This window comes from Triturus cristatus, chromosome 4_2 (genome assembly GCF_964204655.1).
Source record: "Triturus cristatus chromosome 4_2, aTriCri1.1, whole genome shotgun sequence".
NCBI classification, from domain to species: Eukaryota; Metazoa; Chordata; class Amphibia; order Caudata; family Salamandridae; genus Triturus; species Triturus cristatus.
Genome location: NC_140586.1, coordinates 857851319 through 857876209, shown reverse-complemented (window position 1 = coordinate 857876209; position 24891 = coordinate 857851319). Strand labels below are relative to the sequence as shown.

Here is a 24891-nt window from a genome sequence, read left to right as displayed (position 1 = left end):
GGGAAATGAATAGAGGTAGTGGCCGCATATAAGTATCTGGGAGTCTGGATAGATCACAGAGGGAGACCGGCTCCGCATATTGCTGCAATGCAAGAAGCCGCCCGCTGCCTGGAGGGGGCACTCCTAAGAACCAAGAAAGCCCTCCATTCTACAGATTTCTCGCCACTAATCAGAGGGATAGGTGCCAAACCTCTACCGACCAGAGCTTTTGGCGCCATAACCTTCAAAGATAAAATGTTCACCTGGCTAGATAGAGTGCAGTCAGCCTGTTTTCGCAGAGTGTTCCATCTACCCAATATGACCTCTCACGCCCAAATTTGAATGGAGTTTTGCTTGTCATCCCAGCCCTGGATTATGAAAGCAAGATTTGTTGCCTACTGCTTAAAACCTAAAATGGCTCGTGACTTCACACTATAGAGTTGCATATGGTCTCTGTTAAATAATCCTAGTACCTCCTGGAGTCAATTTTTAATATTCTATAGCACTAGAAGCTCAAGATATATGGGCAAGTTTGCTGCCCATAGGGGTGGTTGCAAAGGTCCTGACCAAACAAGCGAAGATCTTGTCAACGGAACATGATGCAGTGGCCGTGAAAAATCTCAGCCATGGTAGCTGGTCGTCAAAACTCTATGACCTTAAAACCCTACCACACTATCTGTCATCCCCCATGAAGCCACCAGTGAAACATCACCTAATGAGATTACGTTTTCTAATCCCCCTGATGGCATACAAGTACAGCCAGAGGTACAAGGCAGATACGCCCTCTCAGTGCCATTTTTGCAGCAATGGGGAAGAAAATGTTATTCATGACTTGTGCATCTGCAGAACCTTATTCCCCTTGCAAACCTTTTGGTTGCGTCCAATCTGGCGGATCCTCAACGTGCGGACATGTCAAGAAGCCCTAGAGGAGTGTATGAAGGGGGACTCAGCTCCGATGGCCGCCCGATTTGTAAAATTTATGTCTGAGATTAATTCTATTGTATCAGTAGACGACTGCCATGAATTTCTGGGATGTATGACGTTACAACGCACACTTTTACAACGCATGCACTTACAACGCATTTTTTACAACGCATAATCCATTACAACGCACTACACTTACAACGCATGACACTACAACGCATTTTTAAAAACTACCATTACAACGCATACCATTACAACGCATAATATTTAATTGCATTTAAGGTAAGTATTAGATAGTATAGGGGTAAAAATTACTTTTCTAACTCCAGGGGGTGCAACAGTAGGGTAAGTGTTGGATAGTATAGGGGTAAAAATTACTATTCTAACTCCAGGGGGTGCAACAGTAGGGTAAGTGTTGGATAGTATAGGGGTAAAAATTACTATTCTAACTCCAGGGGGTGCAACAGTAGGGTAAGTGTTGGATAGTATAGGGGTAAAAATTGCTATTCTAACTCCAGGGGGTGCAACAGTAGGGTAAGTGTTGGATAGTATAGGGGTAAAAATTGCTATTCTAACTCCAGGGGGTGCAACAGTAGGGTAAGTGTTGGATAGTATAGGGGTAAAAATTGCTATTCTAACTCCAGGGGGTGCAACAGTAGGGTAAGTGTTGGATAGTATAGGGGTAAAAATTGCTATTCTAACTCCAGGGGGTGCAACAGTAGGGTAAGTGTTGGATAGTATAGGGGTAAAAATTACTATTCTAACTCCAGGGGGTGCAACAGTAGGGTAAGTGTTGGATAGTATAGGGGTAAAAATTACTATTCTAACTCCAGGGGGTGCAACAGTAGGGTAAGTGTTGGATAATATAGGGGTAAAAATTACTATTCTAACTCCAGGGGGTGCAACAGTAGGTTAAGTGTTGGATAGTATAGGGGTAAAAATTACTATTCTAACTCCAGGGGGTGCAACAGTAGGGTAAGTGTTGGATAGTATAGGGGTAAAAATTACTATTCTAACTCCAGGGGGTGCAACAGTAGGGTAAGTGTTGGATAGTATAGGGGTAAAAATTACTATTCTAACTCCAGGGGGTGCAACAGTAGGGTAAGTGTTGGATAGTGTAGTGTAATATTATGCGTTGTAATGGTAGGCGTTGTAATGGTATGCGTTGTAAAGGTATTTTTTAAAAATGCGTTGTAGTGTCATGCGTTGTAAGTGTAGTGCGTTGTAATGGATTATGCGTTGTAAAAAATGCGTTGTAAGTGTAGTGCGTTGTAACAGTTGCGTTGTAAAGGTTGTTCCCCGAATTTCTGCCATGCTAGCTATGATCCCTTTTTTAACATGATCCCTTTTTTAATAGAGAACGGAAAGTGCTTTAAGTTTTCTTTTGTATGAATTGCAATGATTTTAATTAATTGTGCAACAAACAAATAAATTAAATTATCGGTCGGAAGCTGCAAAGACATCCAGACACATCAACCGGGCTCCCCTGTGGTCCAGAACAGAAGAAGCCTGGATGTCTATCACCGTTGTTTCGGTAACTCCCTATAATCAGACACTGACTGGTAAGCCCCAGTACATTCTGTTGTTTCAAAAAGACTTCTAGGTGGAAATTAGTTGCATTTTCCAGTAATTTGAACAACATTGACACATTATAGGTCGGTACTTGTAAACCTTATAGACTTTGTTGAATCTAAAATGCCTTTTATATCTGTGTAGTCATCCAAGGGTCTTTCAAATATTTATAATGGGTTCCACATGGAAGCAGTGAAGAGCATAATCTGTAGTAAAAAGTAACAACAGTTCATTAGTTCATTTGTGAGTGATGTTCGATAAGCCAGTGCCCCAGACAACTATTTCTCAACATGGGCGCTTGTCTTTACTAAGACCGCGACGGAGTTAGCTCCCGCCCCCTTCTACTTGCCCCTGGTGCCCCCTACTTCCACCCTACACGAGACTGCTGCCGGGAATTACTCGCTGTACAACTATAGCGTGCGCACAGTGACCGCTGCCACCGCAGTCTGAAACAACGCGCACGATGTCCGGCTGCGGGCCCGGACGGGAAGGCATGACCGCTCCCTCCCTGGCACAGAGGAGCACCCTATACATAGAGAAAATGGGTGCTGGCACCGACGCTATGGGATCCCAGCCTTCCTGACAGCCCCCTCCCCCCCCACCCCCCCCCATCTGGCCTGCTGCTTCCCGCGTATATCGCGTGGTCCCGCTGTGCCCCTCTCGACAGTTGATGCCCCCTCCCACTCCAACGCAGAATGATCTCCTCCTCCCTCCTCCCCCCTTCCCCTCGACCCCGCCTGAGTTTACGACCCTGACCTTGATTCCCCCTATCGCCGCACATGCACAGGGAACAGTTTGTTTGTTGGTTAAGTTCCCTGACCGGATCCCTACCTAACCGCAGATAACAGACGAAGGATGCGTCGTCCGGCGCCCCCGAGGCGCTACCCTACCTAGCGTGCCCCGCTTACTGACGATGAAGCAGCGATGGCGCACACTCCCTGCAAGGGATGGATACGCCCGGAAAGTGCAGAAAGATTTTACCCAGAGCGCACTGTGTTGCATACCAGGTGTGCCCCGACACTTAGCGGCTTGAGGGGCGCAGCGCTGGAGGGACGGATGTGCGCCACGTAGCACACACATAGCCTTGAACTGCGAAGCTGCAAGCTGGACTCGCCGGATATATGTGTTGCCATATATGCCACAGTGAGCTATACCGAACCGTCCTTGTCGCGCTCCAGCCTACACTATGAGCACGACGCTGGCGCTAAGCTGCCCGGAGGCCTTTGCACTTGGGGGTAACCACGGTGCCCTGTACGACTCAAGCTAAGGGCCTGGGTGGTAACCGAAATAACCGTGGTGTGGGCTGGAACACAGCGCCATCCTCTGTTTGCTGACAACGCGCATAAGGAACACCACAACAAAACACCGAAAAGCACCATAGGCCTACCTTTTAACAATGTACAATGTACCGGGTTGCCGGCTGAATGGCTGTGTCCTACCATCTGGAAACGTGTGCTTATTGTCTAACTGATTCGACACCTTGGATGGTGAATGTACATTGTAAGATGATGCAACTGCGAATAATAAAGGTTTTTAAAAAAAAAAAAAGCGCTTGTCTTTATTGTTACCATTTTGTCAACTACCTTTTTTTGCCTGGAACAAAGCTTCAGTCAGATATCTATGAATTCTGAGATGATTCAGCATTTGCCTGGCGTACCAAGCAGTTCGTTTGGCAGGCTGTGTTTGTGGGGAGCTGCAAGGAAAGACTTACCCTCACAGATTAGTGCATTCTTTAAAAAAATCAAAACCCTGTAAGGGACAGCGTGCCCACACAGGATAGTCCGGAGCTTCTCCCGTCCTGACCTCCACTCCACAGACATAAGAATAACAATAATCATCTCCATCACCATCATAATAATAATGATAAGAATATTCATCACTGTTTTTACTTTTAGATCCAAACATTCATAAGAATATTATATGATGGTTCAAAGTTGACTTTCCATAACAAATTCTTTTTATCATAATCAAAATGTATTTATTTTAAGTTGGTAACAACAAATAACAAATGTAATAAACAAAACCTGCCCATCTTCAGCATAGAATACCTCCAGTCTGGGGTAGTAAGCACAAATATTGTCACCTTAATCACTACTAAAGTCATTACAATAAATGTATTTAATTCTGGCCCCCTATGTGTTGCAGTGATGATGGAATATTTCAGGAACCATGAGACCTATATACTTCATTTTGTAGTCATAACTTAGGTTTTGGGGGTCAAGTAATCTTACTGAGACAGAAAATAACTCCTCAAAGCAACCCTTCCACCATTTTCCAAAATGGCATCTATATTAGAGGAAGAAGAGACATATAGAAATGAAACAAATAGTAATGGGTTTGTAATCCTTTTATGCATACACCAAACAATCTTTATGGTCTGATTATATAAAAAATGATATTTTTCACTCCTGTTTTAGACACATTTTCATAGTTCACTTTATTTGTCTCCGCAATCGCTCATGGTACATTTGCAGAGTGTTGAACATTTGAGAAAAGCATATCCACAGGGCCATCTTTTGGTAGCACAGGTTTTGCAAGTATATGTATGTGTAAGCTTTGTGAGTGGAGGCTTTTGTAATTTCGTAGGTTTTAACACCCATTCAATATCGTCCCAACCAAATTCACACCAATATTTCTCTACATATGCATGTATCCAAAACATTTACACATCTTCTGATCAAGTACAACACTCTTTTAATGTGTCCACACACAGAATATGATGTTGGTGTAAGGTCACTTAGAGAGACTGATCTCTTGAACTCACTGTACCGAAGATCGCCAAATGTGTGACAGTCAGAACTCATTTTCCACACACTCACAAGGTATTTTTCTACGTCTTTAAAGTCAGAGGGGAATATTATCAACTATTTGCGATAATTATCGCAAAGCGCGCTTAGCACAGTGTTTTTATCGCTGGATTACCACGTCGTGATATCGCTTTATTATCACCGTGTATCGCAAAGGCGATAGGTAATCCTGCGATTGCGTGTAAAACCAGCAATAGCGTGAGAATTCCAGCGATAAATTAACTGCGCTGATGAAAAGCTTGCTAAAAGGCAAGTGTGTACTTAACCTAACCATCCACCTCCCATTGACAAGATGGTTAAGTCAAGTTTTTTTCAGGTGTTAAATTCCAGCGATAAGAGCGGTTAGCGCAAGTTTTCTTATCGCTTCACGGGCATTGATAATAGAGGGAAGTTGTGTTTGCGACTTTTTCAATGGAGTTTAAATCAGGAAAGCCTACTTTGCATGTCATTAGCTATATATATCGCTGACATGCAAAGCGAAAAGGAAAACAGCTAATATCGTAGGAAAACAAGCGCTAAAGCTTGTTAGTGATTCCTTGTTAATGGTGCGATATATAAAAATCGCCACTTTATCACCAGGAAGTGCCGCTAAACTAGCGAAAACTCTCTTGATAATATGCCCCATAGTCTTCTTCTGTCTCAAAAAATCCTTTCAGAAACTTCACAGGTTCAGCAGTTAAATCTCCAAGCTTTGTTCCAATTTTGCTCACAGTGTCATCACCTGTAAGAATATGTGCCTTAATAAGAACACTGGGAATCTCTTGGTCAAGTTTCTTGTACAGAATATGAAGCGGGATTTAGTGTCTTTTCTCGCCTGTTCCATAATGTATCTATAACTCTGACAATCCTTGACTTATGAGCGTTGCAACAAATCTTAGTACCACAGGGCCTTGAGACCCTCACAGGTGATTAGCTGCGCTATACAAACCCATGGTTGATTGATTGATTGAATAATAACATATGCTTCAATTTTTAGAGAATGAATATCTTATATGGACATTATCCGTGTTTTAAAAAATGTAGTCAAATGCAGAAAAACTATTTTAATGTGAATTTCTTAAAATTAATTTTAACACTGTGTATTGCGGTTGTCGATTTAAATGATGTAAGGTATTGCCTGCTTATATGATTTTATTGGAAGAAATCGAAAAAAGCTTGTTTGAATGAATGAACATTTGCGTCATTTGACAGTACAATGACTCGATTTGAACCATTTCGAACAGCCCACTCAACATGTGGCACAACACGAAGGTCAGCTTCCTCCAATTTGCTGTTAAGTTCTTGAACAATATGGGCCGTACCTTTTGAATATATCTCTGCAGGCACCAACTCCTTATTGACAATCATTCCTCTTGCAATAATTGGAAATTCAGTGTTCATTGAAACATCAGCAATGTTTTAGCGAGTTAACATGTACAAGTTCATTTTGTTCGATGTTGATGGACAGAATTTACGAAGTTGCACAGGAATAGGTGTCAAATTTGTGATGTAGGCACAGTCACTTGTTCCATTTGTAGACATTCGTCTGATTCTTTCACATTTGTGCTAGATAGTTCAAGATAACTGTCAAAGACAATGTGCGTTCTTGCAAGGTGCACACTGACTTTGATTTCTGTAGAACAGTCTGAACGACCTCTCTGAAGTTTTGCCTGGATGAAATTTTGACCATTCTTAATTGTGACATACAGTCCACAACAACTGCCGTTTTCAATGAGGACACCTTTTTTAATTGAAATTCTTCAGGTCAAAGTTTTTTTTTTAGCTCTTGTATGAGTTTGTACCTTAGTGGTTTGGTTGCAGCATCAAATAATGCATTTGTTGGAAGAAGATCATGGGTCACAATGTCCTTAATAATTTCAGCCCTTTCTTTTGCTACAGCAATCTATAGTTTTTTTGTAACCTGTTTTGTAGTGGATGGTTGGACAAAACTCTTACTATGGCAATTAAAGCGTTGAAGTTTAGCTTTAGTGATTATGTCAGACAGCTTTTTCTCTTTCAATACAAATCTCCCCTGCTTCAGTTTTGATCCATGTTCCAGAACATCTTTATATCGTTATCCACATATTGTTTGGTCACGAAGTTGTGTAGTCACACAGGCTCAGTCATTATAAATGGGTTTCCTTGCTGCTTTATGAAATGAAGAAGGCTGTCAACATGTTTATTAAAGTGTTCCCCTCTCTTTCCCACACGTTCATGGTGAGGAACAGTTTCCCAATGGTCCATTAATTTTAAATTTGTTATCTCTCTGAAAACATTGCAAATAGAAAGGACTTCATGGTAAGCTAGCTGCCATTGAGCAACATATTCACTGTTACATGTCTGACCAGCAATTCCTTTGAAGCTTTTCTGTGATCACTGGTTAATCTGTTCCACTTTCATATCTCAAGTCACAGCATTGCACGTTCCCTCTCTGTCTTTTACTACAAAGTGTCTTTGGATGAATTTTCTGTAGAGGTACGGATTTTCCACCTCTAGCTTCTTCACATTTTCCAAATGACAAGACCCATATCTCAGGTAGTTTATGAAATCAAATTCGCAAAACACAGTATTCAGTGACTCAACAGTCTTCACATGCAGCTCCCAATCACTTGCATGTTGCAATTTTTCACTAGAGATATCATGTGTAAAACATTTCCCCAGTACTTGCGAAGTTCAGATTTGTCTTCACATTCTTTGACAAACTCTACAAACTTGGTTTTCAGTTTTTCTGATTTTGAACTGAGTGTATTGTACATTGCCTGGCTTTGCATTATGTATTTTGAATTAAGTGCACCCTGTGACTTGTTCACTTCTGAGATAAGATATGCATAACCTAATTTGTCATTCTTGTCTCCGAAAGCGTTCCAATGTAATGCTTCTGTAGGCTTGGATATGATGGGCATACAAATTCTGCTCAATACTGACTGGACAGTTTTGCTTCCAAAGATGTCAGCCTCAATAAGTGCATCATGTATGCCACATCCACAGAAATAACTTCCTGCACAGCTCAACTCAACTTTTGTCATGTGGAAAACACCCATCATTGGATAAAGATAAACAAATTCTACTGGATTGCTCATATAAATGTCATCTACAATACGGAAAACACCTTAATCGCAGAAAATTGCCAGGATAGGCTGGTCTTCAAGCTGAGCAAGCACCTTTTGGAGATTCTTTAGAGCTGTGTATACTGTTGCGTAGTTTGAAACTGGAAATGGCATTACTGGTATAAACCCAACCTTCTTCAGTGGGACTGTATTCTGGGAGATCAGAGCATGAATTTCAGCCCACGGTAAAACTAGCTTTTCTTCATCTGTTACTCCACACCACTTAAGTGATATGATAAATTCATTTAAATCAGCTTTGCGGACAGCAGCATCAGGTAAAAGAAGATCCATGTCCAGTTGGGTTATAAGTTTGCAGCTTAGTTTTTTTATGCCTACAGCAGACACAGCTTGTTTTCCAGCAGCTACTTCAATGGTACAGTCTTGAAAAAGCACCATGGCAGTACCATGTGTGCTGGATGTTCCAGACAAAGAAGAGCTGTCTTCAGAATCAAAATTATCTAGACAGTGGCGGCTCCTCCATAGGGGCGATTGGGCGTCGCGCCACTACTTTCTCGCAGGCGAGAAGCAGAAACATAAAATTGTCAAAACTACCATTTTATGTTTCTGCTTCTCGCACTGCGAGAAAGCAGAAGTGCCTGGTTGGGGGCGGGAGAGTGGGCGGGAGAGTGGGCGGTCCTGCTCGAGGACAGGGGGGGAGTGGCTTACCCACTGTTGTGGGTACTGACTGTTTAGTGGCCCCCTGGAGCCGACCGAACAGTCAGTACCCACAACAGTGGGTAAGCCAATCCCCCCCTGCCCTCGAGCACGACCGCCCACTCTCCCTTTCTCTCAATGTTGGAGAAAATGGCGCAGCTGGGGCGCTCTCCACTGTGCCTTCTGCGTTGTGATTGGCGAAGGGGAGAGAGGGAGGGAGGCTGCCTTTCCGGATCACGAGGAGAGCTGCAGGGCGGCGGGAGTCGGACCTATCTAGAAGCAGAGTAAGTTATTTGATATTTTTTTTCATTAAACCCCGTCCGCCTCCCCCGTGGCGATCACCATTTCCACCCCCCCCCCACCCGCCCGTAATGCCGTCCGCGACTGATTGTAAGATTCTTATTCTAGAAGTTGCAGTCCGTTGAAGTATTTGTCGTGCGCTTCACAAACGAATGCCTGTCGGTTGCACGCCATGTGCGTACTAGATTTTTGGAAAGTAAAATGCGCTGCTGTGTTCTTTTTTGGCAGGTCATTTTGGGTTAGTATGTCATGAAAAAAAGTATAATAGAGCGAGGAACAGACTCTCTGTAATTGTAGCCGAGTTTCTTTACTTTCCCTACATAGGTTCATATAACTGCTGAGTTGGGCCTGTTACTTTCGCCTTTTACTCTCTAAACACGGAGCCTGGTTGGTCATTGATTAACGAATTTGGCACCTCCGGAAAACTGAGCTGCTATGTTTGACGTGCTTATCTGGAAGAGAGTGGCTTCCATGTGCTTTGCAGACATGTGAAAAGTCTCTTTTACCGCCACATTGGGTAGCTCTGCACCAAAGCTCAACAATATTCAGGAACAGTGTGCATATAATACTAGCTGCTGTTCACACCTGCAAAGGAAAGCTGCTTCAGTGCATTTGAAATACGTGCATATTTGCTTTAAAGAAGCGGTGCAAAATGACTATTAAAAGAACGAACGAGAAGCGTTAGGTAAGGCCTTATTCCAGGATCCCTGTTCCATTCATGGGGAGAAGACCACGTTTGAAATGTGCGAAACCTTACACCAACTACCTTCCCACACTCGCAGATAGGAATGCAGTTGTTCTGGAACAGTTTTCCAGTGTTGCATCACTGAAGTCATAGTAATTGTGAAAAAGCATCACAAAACAGCAAGGACAGCAGTTGTATTCAGTGGACAGAGGTATGGTTGTAGTTAGCATGTAGCTTATGCTGGATTTTGGAGCACACCGTTGAAAATATATTACTAAAGCATCATGCGATGCGGTAGCACACTGTCATTTACAGAAGGCACATTTTCCGTTGAGGTGGCCGCGGGTTTGCGCAGGTACAGGTGTGCTGATGGGACTATGCAACACACAAATGATAATGTCTGGAAATGGGGATTCAGTGAATATTTAATCTGTGCATCATAAAGTAAAATGACTTTATTTGTTTTGATCCAATTGGAGTCTCTGCTTCCTTGGCATTTCAGAATTATGGAGATGTGCTTACATTTGTGCTTTCCTAACTGCTTATGCATTCTGGGATGTTTGTACAGTTCATTTGCAGCAGGATTCTGAATTCTGATTTTGTGACAAAAAATGGCATCCTACAACCTTTCCTTTTTTGTACCCAGCAAAATCGTCTTAGTTCACGTTACAAAATGCTCTCACTGCAATCAGAGAAAGAAAATGAAATACCAATCTCCCTTTTAAAACAATAGGCAGCAATTTGTCAAATGACTGAGTCTGACATTTGACCTCTTTGGGCGCACAGAAAATGTGAAAGGATAAAAACAAAATTTGAAGGCATCTTTATTGCGCCTTCATCTTCTAAACTGCAGCATTGTTATTTTGGGCATGGTGCAGCACCCCTGCAACCTTACTTCCAGCCAGCGCCTCTGCCAACACGCAAAGATTCAATAGAGTAGGCATAGAAATAAACTAAATGGTATATTTTGCACCTACCTTCTCAGTAAATTTGGTCATCCACATATCCATTTTTCCTACTCTCCATCCACCTTTCCTCACGTCATGCACCTTTCCATCCTTCTCTACCCCTATTTAATGATCTTCTTAAATCCATTCATTTCTCAATCCATCCACCCATCTCTCCAACAATCTCTCTTCCTTCGTTTCATTCATCCATCCATCTTTCTCCTGGTCAGAACTCCCAGTCCATCCATCTTTCTCTCCTTCCGTCCTTTGCTCCGCCCTTCTCTCCCTTTCTTCCATTTGTGTTGTCCTGATGCATTTGTTCCCCTAATCCACAGTTTCATTATACCATTCTCTTGCAGTGCTATTTATGATGGCTTTCCATCAAAGTCACTGAAGTCAAACAAAATGTGAAAGGTTTTTATCTTACACACTTCACAGAGACACCCTGCCCACTTACTCTGCTAAAGTGTGGGAAGGAGGGTTATGCCACTCTACCGAGTTAATGAGCGTCCGCTAGGTCCTGTATGGAAACAGGCCTGTATATCAGCATCTGGCACAAAACTATAGTTATAAAAGTCACCCAATACCTAATTACTAAATAGATGACACCTTCATACCAGAGGTTCTCACGTGTTGTAAAGGACAAACCTGTGAAACAATCTCTTAACTAGAGATGGAAAAAACATAGACCTCAAAGGGTCAGTTACCTCCTCTGGCCTGGGCAACATAGTTGAAAACCTGTCAAGTATTGAAGGTGCGGGTATCTGCCCCCCAAACCTCTGATCTAGGTACCTGGCATTGTGATTGGCGATAAACTAATTTGTCTACCTATATAATTATCATATGAAATCTCTTTATTGATGTCATAACTACAACTTCACAATTGCTTTCTCAAAATTGCTTGGAAATACACCATTTGCCCACTCTTTTTTCAAAACTTTCTCGGGGGAAGAAACCCTCCCCCCCCCCCCCCTTCCCCCCCCCAGAACCCACTTTTTGACGGTCAGACTCGCTTGCCACCGGCGACGGGACCCATCACAAACACCTTTACGCCTCACCACTCTCAAATATCACCAGCTACCACTGTATCTAGAGCATTAATTATACATCCTTTCCTAGTAAAGTGACTTGGAAGTGGTGTGCTGCCGGATTCACAAGTTTTTACAGCATGAGCTGCTAACAAGTTTCTGCTCCGTACTATGTCATTATAACTAGTTTATACATAGATCCTATTTATTGAAGTGATTAGCTCTCTACTTTTGCACTTGTCATAGACTGCGTGGGCAATCATCATGTGTAGCAGAGTTTTCATTTTGCCGTGATATAATTCATAAAACATAATTTGGAAAAGGCAGTACATTTGCACAGCATAAGCTTGTCGGTTCATGCGTTCTTTGCTTATATTTACAAAAAGCCGTCATCAATGTTGTCGGTTTCTGTTCTGAACGCAAGAATTTTAGTTTGTAACAGTTTTGCTTTGCTGAAATTAAACAATGATGTAAAAAATGTTAAGACAACATCAGGCATTCTTGTTGACTCCCAAAATCTAAATCTTTCAGGACTTGTCTTAAAATGGTTCCTGTTGATTTTACTGTATCCTGTGATCTTATTTTGGCAGCAAGAACTTCAGGCATCAGCTGAGAACACCATAATCAGCTTATTCATTTTGTTAGACTGACAAAAAATGAATTCTGTCATTGTACTTTCTCACCAGAAAAATCTTAATTTCTTTATTATGGATCAATACAGTTTCATCAATATTGATCTTTATTTCTCTGATCTCACTGAGTGTGAACCCATAGCCAGCACTAAAGAGTGACTTCAAAACTTCATTTGCTTTATCAAAGAATGCAAACTTAACTGAAGACTGGCAGTTACGTTGCTGCTTGGAGCTCATTGTACATTCATATTTTCAAATGTATGCATGCATGCAGTTCGCGTGGGCATACAAATCTGCTGCAAATACATTCACCTCGCTATTTAGATCAGCTATTGAGCTGTAAACTTCATCTTGGAAGAAACTAGCTGCAGATTAAAACATGTTTAGCCTTTGAGACTCAAATTCTCTGTACTTTGTTCTTTTGTCAATCCCTTTGGCTCTTATTCTGTTGAAACCACAGATAATACATTAAAGATCCTCTACTTTCTGATCAGTTGCTGGAGGTGGATGAGGGGTAGCCATTGATCTTCTAAGTGGATGGGCATTGGGTTTGGTTGTCATCGCTTTCTCAGAAGACTTGCCTAAAATGAATCATTCAGAGTTCGATCACTGGTAAACACTGCTCTATTATTGTGTTGCAGAATTTGTTGGATAACCTGCCCATCATCGATGTGTGGGGCATGATTGGTCGGCTGCTGATGCTCTTTCAGCTCATCACTGTCTACCCCCTCCTGGCATTCATCATCAGAGTCCAACTATTCCAGGAGCTCTTCAAAAATGTCTATCCCAGGTAAGGGTATAGAACGGTTGAAAGTAGAGTTTACTATCACTGGTAGAGGTTCTAAGACCTCATGTAAAGATACAAGCATGACAATCTCTTTGTGGGGCATCAGTGCCAGTAGAGGAATTGGAATAATGTGATCTTTTAGGAATTAGAGCATTGCACAGCCTTCACAGAGTAATTATCGGAGGTAAAAGAACGATTGACTTTTTGAAAGAGAAAATAGCCATCTGAAGCTCTACGGGAAGATTGACTATTACAGGAAAGAATAGGAGTCTTACAAAGACTGTGCAGCCCTCATATGAGAATAGCATTGGAAATATTTTACATCACGTGGGAACTTTCACAGATGCCCAGGAGATCATCATTAACCTTTTACAGAGAAACAATAGCTTGCTGTACTGATATGTTAGGGCCACCTCGCCTTCACATGGATTTGATTGAATCATGCCAAACCCAATAGGATTGCAGCCATGGAGCAGAGCCCGTCAATCATGTACTGCTCATAATTAGCACATATGCTCTTTGAGTCCTAGCAGCAGGTGGTGGTTAAACTTAATCCATCGGGGTCTGGAAATGACCTCCCTCACCTGCCAATTTAATATCCTCTAAAAATACAATTGTTACATGTGTAAAAGGTGTAAAACACAGTGAGGTCTGTTCACAAAGGTAAACTTACTTTTGAGAAAATCTTCACGTATATGTTTTCACTTACTTTAGCTCAACTACTACTTTTGGCTATTCACCACCTACAACTGTAATGTTTAAAAATAGCTTAGACTTGCATGTAATAATCAGGTTTAAGATAAGTTAATAGTTTAATGATAGTACTAAAACTTTTCCCATGTAAGTGAAGCTCTCTGCCACTGAGGCAGAAATCTCCATATGGTATAATATCGGAAACAGTGTAAAAGTTTATTAAGCTTTAAAAAATGGAAAGAAAATATCATTTAAAATATAAATGTATATACTTTTGTATGTATATTTAACTATTTAGAAACATTAAATTAAAGATAATTATTTCACAATTTTAATGATGTATTAAAATATTATTAAAAGTGATTTAATTATATTTAAAAAATGTTACCTACATTTTTAATATAAAAAATGATGTTCAAATTAATAAATGTTTTATTTTTAGATACTTTTTAAACATTCATTTAAATCTATTTATATTTTCTGAAAGTCTAATTCATGTAATTTAATTTACCATTATTCCCTACGGGAAATTATTTTAAATTCCTACCTTCATTACTTTTTATGAGAGGGTGTTGCAGTACCAGCGTTTGACCATGTGTGGTGTTGGATTTATTCCAGCTCTCAGTTTGAGTAGATTAACAACAGTTTTGGGTCCTTTCTGGCTTTAGTAACCTCAGAAGTGCAGTTTATGAATAGGAATTGGCTTACTCTTATGTGGGAGGGTGCATGTTCCTACCTAAACCCTTCTTTACTTCTCCCTTAACCCCTTTCATTTTGTAGTGTTTCCCATTTTCCAGCCACTCCCTTCTTTCCCTGCCTAATTTACTACTAATAGCATTTTGCAGTACGTTAAAAGTACTACTGAATTATTATATAATGTACTCAAAAATTCAGGATAAAGCAGCTTCTTTATGCACCAGAATAGCAAATAGGGACCAGAGTTTGTTCAAGTGTGCAGCATGTGTGGAAGCCAAGTATAGGCGAGTAAATAAGTAAACATTCAATGCTGAGTTGGACCACTATGCACCTCACACATTGGAATTAATGGGCAATGCAGCTTTATTAGCTAAATACATGTCCACATCCCGCCACATATTGAACAAATGTGATTTGGGAATTTGTATACATATGTGTAGGTTTCTATGTGTGCATAAAAAAATACACGTGGTTCGCTTGTAGGCCAATGCTTTGGGTTCCTTTCTTCAAGGTGCCTAAGTGGGAACCTCCATAGGAGGTACCAACAGAGCTCCTATGCCGCCCTTTACTCTATGCCGGCACATGCGCTTGGAGATGGTGTGGATACCTGGAACACTGTCAGCAATCGTATGTCACGCGCATAATTCATTGCTGAAGACAGATATCATATAGGAGATTGCCTAGCATAAATCAGAAAGAGAGGTACACATTGGGGACTAGCAGGAGAGTGCATGTTAGAAATACAGTGGCTATCGAGATTTAGTAAGCAGAGGGAAAAGCATTCCGAGCAGTATATTAACAAATTTTGTGCGGTGCTCGCTTAACGCACTTGTGCTTTGCAGGGCTTAATTTCAGCCAGTGGTTACTTAATTGTCAACACCACACATGACAGTCTTCCACAGGGTGGCAATGTTTGTCTAATTTAGGGATGAGCATAATCACAATTGATTGTTGATTCAATATACATTGAAAATGACTAATACCTGACACCCAAGTCATTCTTATAGCTTTGGGGGCCTATAATAGTCTCAAATGTTACTCTTGAAGGAGTGGGATGGTTAGGAGTTGTGTTGGTACTGACACAGGCTGTGCTGGCTGGGGTAGTGGGTGGTAAAATCTGCAGTGGCCTCCTGACGAGGGCCTTGGCACTCATGATTTTTACAGATTAAGCACTAGCTTAAAGTTATTATAACGAATTATGAATCTCTTGCAAGTTTTGCTTTGTAATGTGTCATGTGAGCACCTGTGTAAAATGTTTGTTAACATAGCCCTAGCTTTCAAGGGCTGTTTAAATTCCAGACGTCAGTGCAAATCACAAGAGTGTGCAAGTACCCCAAGGGTGTGAAGGATCCCCAGTGTGAGCAACAAAGTAGTGCATATCTTTATGGTTCTCATGTTAGCATAAAAAAGAAGTCTAAAGCATATGCATGCAAGAAACCTAGAACTGTGCAACAGAGAATCCTGGGCACTAGAAAATCCTAGTGCTTGCACACAACACAACCCTCCTTGGTTGGGGAATACATACTGTGAATTCATAAATGAAAATATATGCAAATTATATGAAACTTATCTGGATGTATCTTCTTGTTTGTTTTTAGTTTTTTCCATGTGTTAGCCCTTAACATTTTCCTGGTGGCCCTTGGCTCACTGATGGCAAAGTTCTACCCCAACATTGGAAGCATCATCAGGTGAGTGTAACCAATGAAGCATGTGTTTTGTGCAAGGTTCCTCTCCTCATGGGAGAGAAGCACTTGGCACTGATGATGGCTAATACTAAAGGATGTGTTTTTTGGAAATATATGTGCCCCTTAGATTCATGCATCTCACAAAGTCTGGCATCAACCTGCAGCATATGAAATACTGAGGTCCACGTTGAATCAGAGGCACTGGGCTTTGTCTGTAGACATCTGCTGGCAGCCACTCTTTTTCAACAGTCCTGAATGATGAAAAATATTCTTACGTCTAATAAGGAGATGGGAGCAAGGGCAGTAAATGAATTACTTTTTCTCAGAAATACTCTTTATTTCCTCCTCTACTCTGGTCTACTTTTTTCCTTTGGCTATCTGTCACCCAGGCTAGGACCTACCATTTATTACTCTACTTGACTTTGCAGATAGAGGTGTGAATCAGTCTAGATTTTCCTCTCCATCCTATCATATCCTGCAAATGAATAATATATACAGTGACTGTCCAGCCCCCAAACTCCGAGGGCCCATCTTACCCCAGAATAGATGTGTTGTCTAGCAGAAACATATCAGATCCTAATTGTAAACTTTATAGGACAGACATCAGGGTACAACATAAAAGAGGTCCAAATCAACCCCCCCCTAATACCGGAATCAGTCTGTCCCCACAAGACCTAGTCACCATCAATTTTCCACCCGCTAGTTGTCCTTATATGGCTGTTCTAGTCAACGTCCCGCCTCTAAAACCAGGGGTTAGGGAAACCACAGAATGTCTGACGAATAAGGTAGTTCATTGGCTTAGCAACAGACATTTATTTTCGCCTGGTAGAGCACATGAAATCTTGCTCACAAGGAGAGTAGGGTGGATTGGGCCTCTGGGAAAAACTCTTGGGGGCGACTGCGTTATAATTATTTTTAGGAGCCCTAGAACAGCCGGTGGTATCCTCAAAAAGACAGAGGCATTACCGTTGGAGATATCAGACGTGAGCATACTCTCATTGGGTTTTTTCTACCAACACCTGAGGGGCTTAGATCAATGCCACAGTGGTGTATCGAACTTTCCAATTGAGAGGGCTACCCAAAGCTTGTACCCGCCTCATGGCCCGGAATTTGCAATGCCCAAGAGATATGAAGCGCTGAGTAGATTAGATGACAACAAATGACTTTGCACTAAATCAAGCCGTGTGGGGGACTCCAGGGAGCACCAGTGTGGGTTTGACAAAAGCAATTCCATAGCCAACCAGATAAAGCAGCAATCCCCAAAAATGTGTGCACTTTCCATGCAGGTACCTGCCATCCAGGGGTTGGTAGTAGCCAATAGCGATAAGACTATCAGTGATAATAACCTTAGTAACCCGGAAAGTGTATCAACGACTTACCTGGTAGAACGTCCCCAGATAGAAGGGTTTGAGTTTGCAACATGGAACGTGAATGGACTAGCAAACAAGACTACAAATACTGATTGGGTTAACTCCATTTCTAGCTATGATATTATATGTCTACAAGAAACGTGGTGTGTTAGTCCGATACACGTGGAAGGATATTCCTCACATCTCTTAGTAGCTATAAGATCACAAGCCGGACGAGCAAAAAGGGGATTACAAACACTTATTTCCAATAAAATCTCCATCAATTTAAAAAAGGTTGCATCCGTGGGCCCTCACGCACAAATGTTGTGGCTAAGTAAAAAGGGGCGGGGGGATCTAATATTTGTACATTTCTACAACAATATTTTTGATTCTTCACAACGTAATGTGGTACCAGCTCTTGATCATGGCCTAGAAACTTTTTTATCCCCAATTAATACGAAGAACATCCTATTGTGGGCAGGAGATTTTAATCTACAGGTATGCGGAGTACCCAACAACAAGGCATGTGGCAACATATATGAGAATGGAGAGGGAATTGATCACTTTTGTTATAACGACTATGGGAAAGCACTAAATCAGATGATCGCTAAATATGATTTTTAACTTCTTAGGGGGGCTGTGGTCCAAATGGGGATTTAGCCACAACTTTTATAGGTAGAAATCTATACTCCATTATAGACCATTTATAAGTGTCTGCCCCTGCCGTTTGCATGTGTGGTAACCTTAGTGTTGTACCCTTATTATTCAGTGATCATAATCTGTTAAAACTAACTTTCTTCTTTTGGGGCAAAATGAATGATGTATTTGATTGAGCAAATCACATTAATCCGGTCAGGACAAATGGCGCTAGAATTAAATGGACAGATGTTGACCCATGCTTGAGTGTGAGGAAAATAGTAGTTTCTAATCATAGGGAAATAACATACTGTCTTCAGGATGAAATCATCCCGCTATTTGTGACCGAGAATTTCTGTACCATCACAAATTCCATTAAATCCCTTCTAACAAGGAACCCTGGGCCTCTATACAACAATTAAAAGGGGTGGTTCGACGGCGCTTTCACTAAAGCCCTACAGGTCTTAATGCATGCCCTGTCTAAATCACCAAAAGACTTATTAACCACCCAAACCCCACGGCGTGAGTAAAAAATAGCTATATCCGCTGGAGAAAGATACTTAAGGCTGAGGCATGGAAAAACTTGGTTATTTCTGCAAAAACCAAGTATAATAAACTTTTTGGGGATACAGTAAACGCTCCCCTTTCTGAAGAGTGATACAATCCCAGAATTCTGTTCTTTTGTCTCTTCAGATAACTGGGTGAAACACTTTTCAGAAATCTTTAACAATAATGGGGAGATGATGAGAGTGTCTGAATGGATGATAGGTGAGGGAAGACATCTCCCTCTGAATATCACCAACGAGGAAGTCCTCCAGGCAATCCAGGACCCCAGGCAGGCCCCAGGACCAGATGGTGTCCCAGCGGATGTTTTTAAAGCTGCCCCTATATTATGGGGACCCATCCTAACTCGGGTGTTTAATTCAGCTGCTACTGATATAATTCCAAAGACATGGGGAGAATCGATCATCATACCAATATTTTAAAAAGGGGATAAAACAGACCCTAGAAACTATCACCAAATCTCACTTTTAGATACTGCCTTGAAAGTGATGAGCAGGGTCCTGCTGCTAAGACTCGAGGAATGGGCATTGGAGTACTCGGTTTTAATCCCGGTGCAGTTTGGGTTCAGGAAATGACTAGAGACCATTGAGCAATGCACTAACTTAGAGCTACTTATCGGCAAGTATACCATGGCTAAGGCAGGCACCATATATTTATGCCTTGCCGATCTAAGTAGTGCATTTGAGCTGGTGGATCATAATTTACTCTGGCCAACCCTGATCTTCATGGGAGCACCAAGGGCGATTATTGGGTTTCTCTCGCGTTTGTACGATAATTTAACTAGCCAAGTTTGTTTCAGCCCCCTGGGGGAATGTTCATCCATATTCAAAGTGGGGCGGGGATACATCAAGGATGCGTGTTAGCACCAATATTATTCTCCCTTTTTATTAATAGGATAGATAATCATTTGCAGAAAATACAGGCCGATGCCCCCAGGGCAGCAGGTCGTCCGATGCCCGTTTAATTATACTCTTAGCAAGAACTTCGGTAGGTCTCCAGAGATTGATGGATGCATTTTCAGCATTCATGAACAAAGGAAAACGGTAATTAATAAGTCCAAAACATATACCATGATGTGTGGGCTAAAACCAAACCCCCCCCCCAAATTTTCTTTATTGAGAATAGCCCAATCAATACTGTTAATTATAACACTGGGCAACGAGTGCAGAAGTTGCGGAGATTTGATAACTACGCATTTTGTTAAACTCACTTAAATCACAGAAGTCTTTGTGTTACGCAATGGAGTTATCTACTGCATCCACAACCCTTTGGTAAATAAACTTTACCTTTACAAAAGCATATAACCAATTCACTAAAGTGAACTTTGAGAAAAAATCAGGCAATGAGAGAGGTGATGATTTTGGGGTCGCCCCTTGCCTAGGGGGAGGGCAAGCAGATACCTTGAACACAAAGAGCATATCTTGCTGAACGATTCAGTGGTGGTCCCATCCTCCTAGGACCACCCCAAGCAAAGTTATGGGCAAAAATCCAATGCCAACCAAAGGCCCAGCAAAGCATTATGGGGCAAGATTCTAGAGTTTAGTGTAATGTAATAAAAGAGGTGCTTGTTTTACCAAGGGTTAGTGAGGTTTCTGTTGTGGTGAGACGGAATGGAATTGCGGAGCGCAGAATTCCGTGTATATTTCCACACTTAGTTCATTCCTTTTGCTATTGTAGCATTTTATTTTCGAATAATGGCTCTTGGTCCCAACATATTTTTAATACCAGTGCTAAAATGTGCAGGGCAACACAGGGAATTTTTACATTTTCTTCTAAATTAGGGAATCATCCAATTAATGGGATGGTAGCTATATATAAAACTAAAGGAGCAAGTATAGCTCTTAATGGGGCAGGGCAAATCCTGAAACTTTTGTTATATTTACCGCCATCTTCTTCAAACACTATTGCACATCATGAGGTGGGTCTCCAGTTTTTAGTAGGTCTCTTATTGGTCAGACCACTGTTATTGTGGGGCTCCATTTGGAAAAGGGAAGAAACGGCTTTTACTAAATCGATTATTTTAGATTGTCTTAAACTGAACAATGCACTAAAAGTTACGTGGCTACACTATATTAATTCCTCTTTAGAACATTTGTACAAAATATCAGTATGGTCAGAGACATCAAAAATATTTTCCCATACAAAGGAGATCAGAGACTCCTATCTACAATATAGGTTGGATCCGAGATCAAAGGCTGAGAGAAATAAATTTACTTTTGTCTTTTACTTATCGTATGGCTTAGAGGAGGGTGCTAATAATTATTTGTCATATGTGAACTATGCCCAGCACCTTTTTGTGCTACTAAGATTGAGCTGTGGCATTATTCATCACCTTGTAGGATTTCCAAAACACAAATGAGGACTCATCCATCTGATGAGGTACCATGGGGCTTATTTATGAACCCTTGCATCACTTTTGCGCCGCCGGTGCGTCACTTTTTGTGACAAACCAGCGGTGTAAAAAGTGAGCCTTGTTGCACCATATTTACAAAGTGACGCATCTCCATAGATGCGTCTCTTTTGTAAACCCCTGCGTCACATTATACCTGCGCCAGGTATAATGAATGCAGGGAGGGGCGTTCCGACGCAAGAAAGGGTTGTAGAAGTGACGCAGTGAAATTTATAAGATTTCACTGCGCCACTTCTAGGACGCATATGCGTCAATAAGACTGATGCAGGCACATTTCACATGGGACTTGCCGATGTGTAAAGACCCATTGCTGGAGTTGCATCACTACAGATACGTCAGAAATACTGACGTATCTGTAACTCCTTGCGACATGATGCGTCATACAGTAAATATGGCGCATCATTGGTGTCGCAAGGAGAGCGCAATGAAAAGTGACGCATCGCTGTTTTCTCGCAGCGATGCGTCACTTTTCATATATGAGGCCCCATGTCCGTGCGATAAAAAAAGTAAACAGAGCACATTGGACTTTATGTTGTTTTGTAACGTTTATCAGAATTTTAGATGTTTTTATCTTAAATCATTGTTTGTCACCCATAACATTAGGTCACATAAAGTAGCAATGACATTTCTGGTGACACTAGGTGACCCCCTGATATGTTACAACATTGCCCTGTTCATTTGGAAATCAATCAATGAGAGGAAAAATATCAGAATAGAGTAGAAACGAATTGAATTGATTTATATAATTCTGTAGTTGATTTTCCTTTAAGCAATAATAATGCCATGTCTAATTTGAAGCCTATTAACATGTGAATGTGTCTTGATATAATATAAGAAATGAAATTATTTTAATAATTGTGATTGTATCTGTCTTTTGCAAACTGTTTTTTTTTAAATCTAATGTGATTGTACTTTTATGGCTACCTCTTTTGATAGTCAAGAAAAGATTTAAACTTAACTGACTGTTCAAACATGCATAGAATACTGCTGGAGTATTGGGTATGGGATCTAACATAAATAATATATGGCAATTTGAAGTAAAAATAATAGTTTTAGGCAAAATAACAGATAATATGAATAACAAAATGGGCTCTGCCCATGTAACCCGTTCAGATTTTTTGCTTTTGTATCACCTGTTTTTTGGCCTTTTTACTGTGGGTAAGCCTCCCAACTGGTGACTCACGCATGGTAAAAACATGGTAAATGAACTGTGCATGTGTGCACACGTGTGAGGGCTGCGCGTGTAAGGCTACTATTTTGTGCAGCCTAGTAGCTGCATACAGGTAGCCTGGCACAGAGGGCAATTTTTCCAGGTTTAGTTATTTTCCTGGGGTAGGACTTATAATGTTAGTGTACATTCATAGGGAAAGTTACTGTGGTTTACTGTCTTGTCTGCAGTGACATTTCATTATACACAGAGTGGGAAGACTGCCTTAGAGTGCAGTTTCGCTTCCCCTTTGGCCTACAAGGTCCAGTGATCAAAATGGAGTGAAATATGTACACCAAAAGCAAATCTGAGAGTTCTGAGAAGATATGTGTACAAGTTATGGGTCATCCAGAATTATCATAATCTCTGGCTCAGCTCAAGGTCAGAGCCCAGGCCTTTTGCCACCCTGCTGTGCCAAGTTTATTATATTTCTCTCCAGCAGCAGAAATAAAGGCCTCCTCACACAAAGGGAACAATTGTGCTTCATTATGCTCCTTAAGAGGAAAGGGGTGGAAAGAAGGATCTGCATCAGCCAGTTAGCTGTCACACTGTACAAAGAAGGGAACCCAGAGCCAACACAGGCGGGGACTCTTCTTTGAAGTCTTGGTGGGAAAGGCCCTGGCAGTGATGTCAGAGAGTAGCGGAGCTGAGGCCGCCAGAGGAGATGTGACTAGTGACCTGGGTGAATCCATCGTAAAATATCCCAGCATGCAGTGCAGGAAGGTTGGGACAGGGGCGGAGAGGTGATGTGGCACCCTTTGGATTGGGCAGGGGTGCCTGGCTTCTAGAACTTTCCGCCTTCACTTAAGAAGTCTAGCACAAGAAGAAGAGCTCTATTGTTGTGCTTTTTGTTGGAACTGGAAACTGAGACTAGAGGCAGCAACCATGGACATCTGGAAGGAGGAACCCCCTAATGACTAAGGACTCTGACTACAGTTGACCCCAGGACCAGTGGGTCTCTCCCCAGGACCAGGGGAGCTGGTCCCCTTAAACCCCATAAGGCAGGGGTCTCCAACCTTTGCAGTAGTTAGAACTACTTATGTACAAGCAAAACCATATTTGTAGCATATACATAACAAAAGATTATTTTAGTGACCACCCTATGCAGGATTACCAGCCATGATCAACTCAGTGCAGGATTATCAGCAATAATTTTAAAAAGGCTTTCAAAATTGTGGATGACTCTACAAGGTTAATGTATAATAGCCACAGCTGCAATGCCCCTGGCAACTAAGGTAATAATAGCAAGGTAATAATATTAGTTATAATTCTCCCAATGCTCTGCGATTTATCAGTCCAATATCAGCCGTAAATAAAGAATGGAAATTATCGGTATTGAAAATACACACATATATATTGATTCAACAAAGCAAAAAGCTTCTAGTGTAGTGGCCTGGAGTAGACACAGGCTCATAAGCTTCTCAAATCAAATCAAATCAAAAAAGCTACTCATTGGAGAAGCCTGCCTCAAGGACTAGTGATGGACTTTTGCACCAAGGAAAGAAGCACCAAAGTAGAAAAAGAAGAAAAGGCTGGCGCAGGGAGCCAGTGGAACCAGCTCCCTGCAAAGCGTGCCACTTTAGAGGCCAGAAGTCTTAAGGAAAGGGCTCCAAGTGGCTAGGGCTCCCCACCAGGAGTAAAATGAGCCAAAGATCGAACAAAATGGCCCTATGAGTCCTGAGATACAGTAGAACTAAGGGTTTGACCTTTGACCCCCAAGCGAGGCCCACAGCACGTGAAGCGCTGCAGTTTGAGGATTTCAAACCCCCAGGGTGGGCCAGGGCCCGTGGGCAGGCGCAAGGACTGGCATGAATTTTCCGACCCTGGGAGGGGGCGTGCATGGGGTCTCCATCCCTGATTTCAGATGGCTCGGGTATCTTAACCACAGGCTGGATCTCATTTATGGGGGCTTCGGACGCCAACTCCAGGCTCCCCACCACTGAAACCCATCAGGCTGAGCAAAAGCACAGACTGGACAATTATTTATTGTTTGTTATTATTGCTTGCCAGTTAATGGTGATTACTAGCCCAAACCACCTCCTCTCAGTAGACACTACTTTGCCACCCTGAGAAAGACAAGTGCTACAATGAGGTATTTGGTTCCCAGTGGAGGGCGAATGTGGACCCATTCTTTGTGCAGGCCACACAACTAATGGCCTGTTTCGTCACATAATGCACCTGCAGTGTGGCTAATATATGATTTGCGGACATTTCACCGTGGGGCATACACTGATGCTCCCTATGTGTGAG

At 41.7% G+C, this 24891-nt stretch overlaps 1 protein-coding gene across 3 annotated transcripts in view; it reads left to right on the top strand.

The window, feature by feature from the left end:
* Positions 1–24891, top strand: part of LOC146835264 (neutral amino acid transporter 9-like) — a 519311-nt gene that overhangs the window by 401535 nt on the left and 92885 nt on the right. For all 3 annotated transcript variants that reach the window (XM_085602846.1, XM_085602845.1, XM_085602847.1), the window contains 2 exons: positions 13256–13404; positions 16389–16478. In XM_085602846.1, the coding sequence (XP_085458972.1) occupies positions 13256–13404; positions 16389–16478 (239 nt within the window). The remainder of the gene's footprint in view (positions 1–13255; positions 13405–16388; positions 16479–24891) is intronic.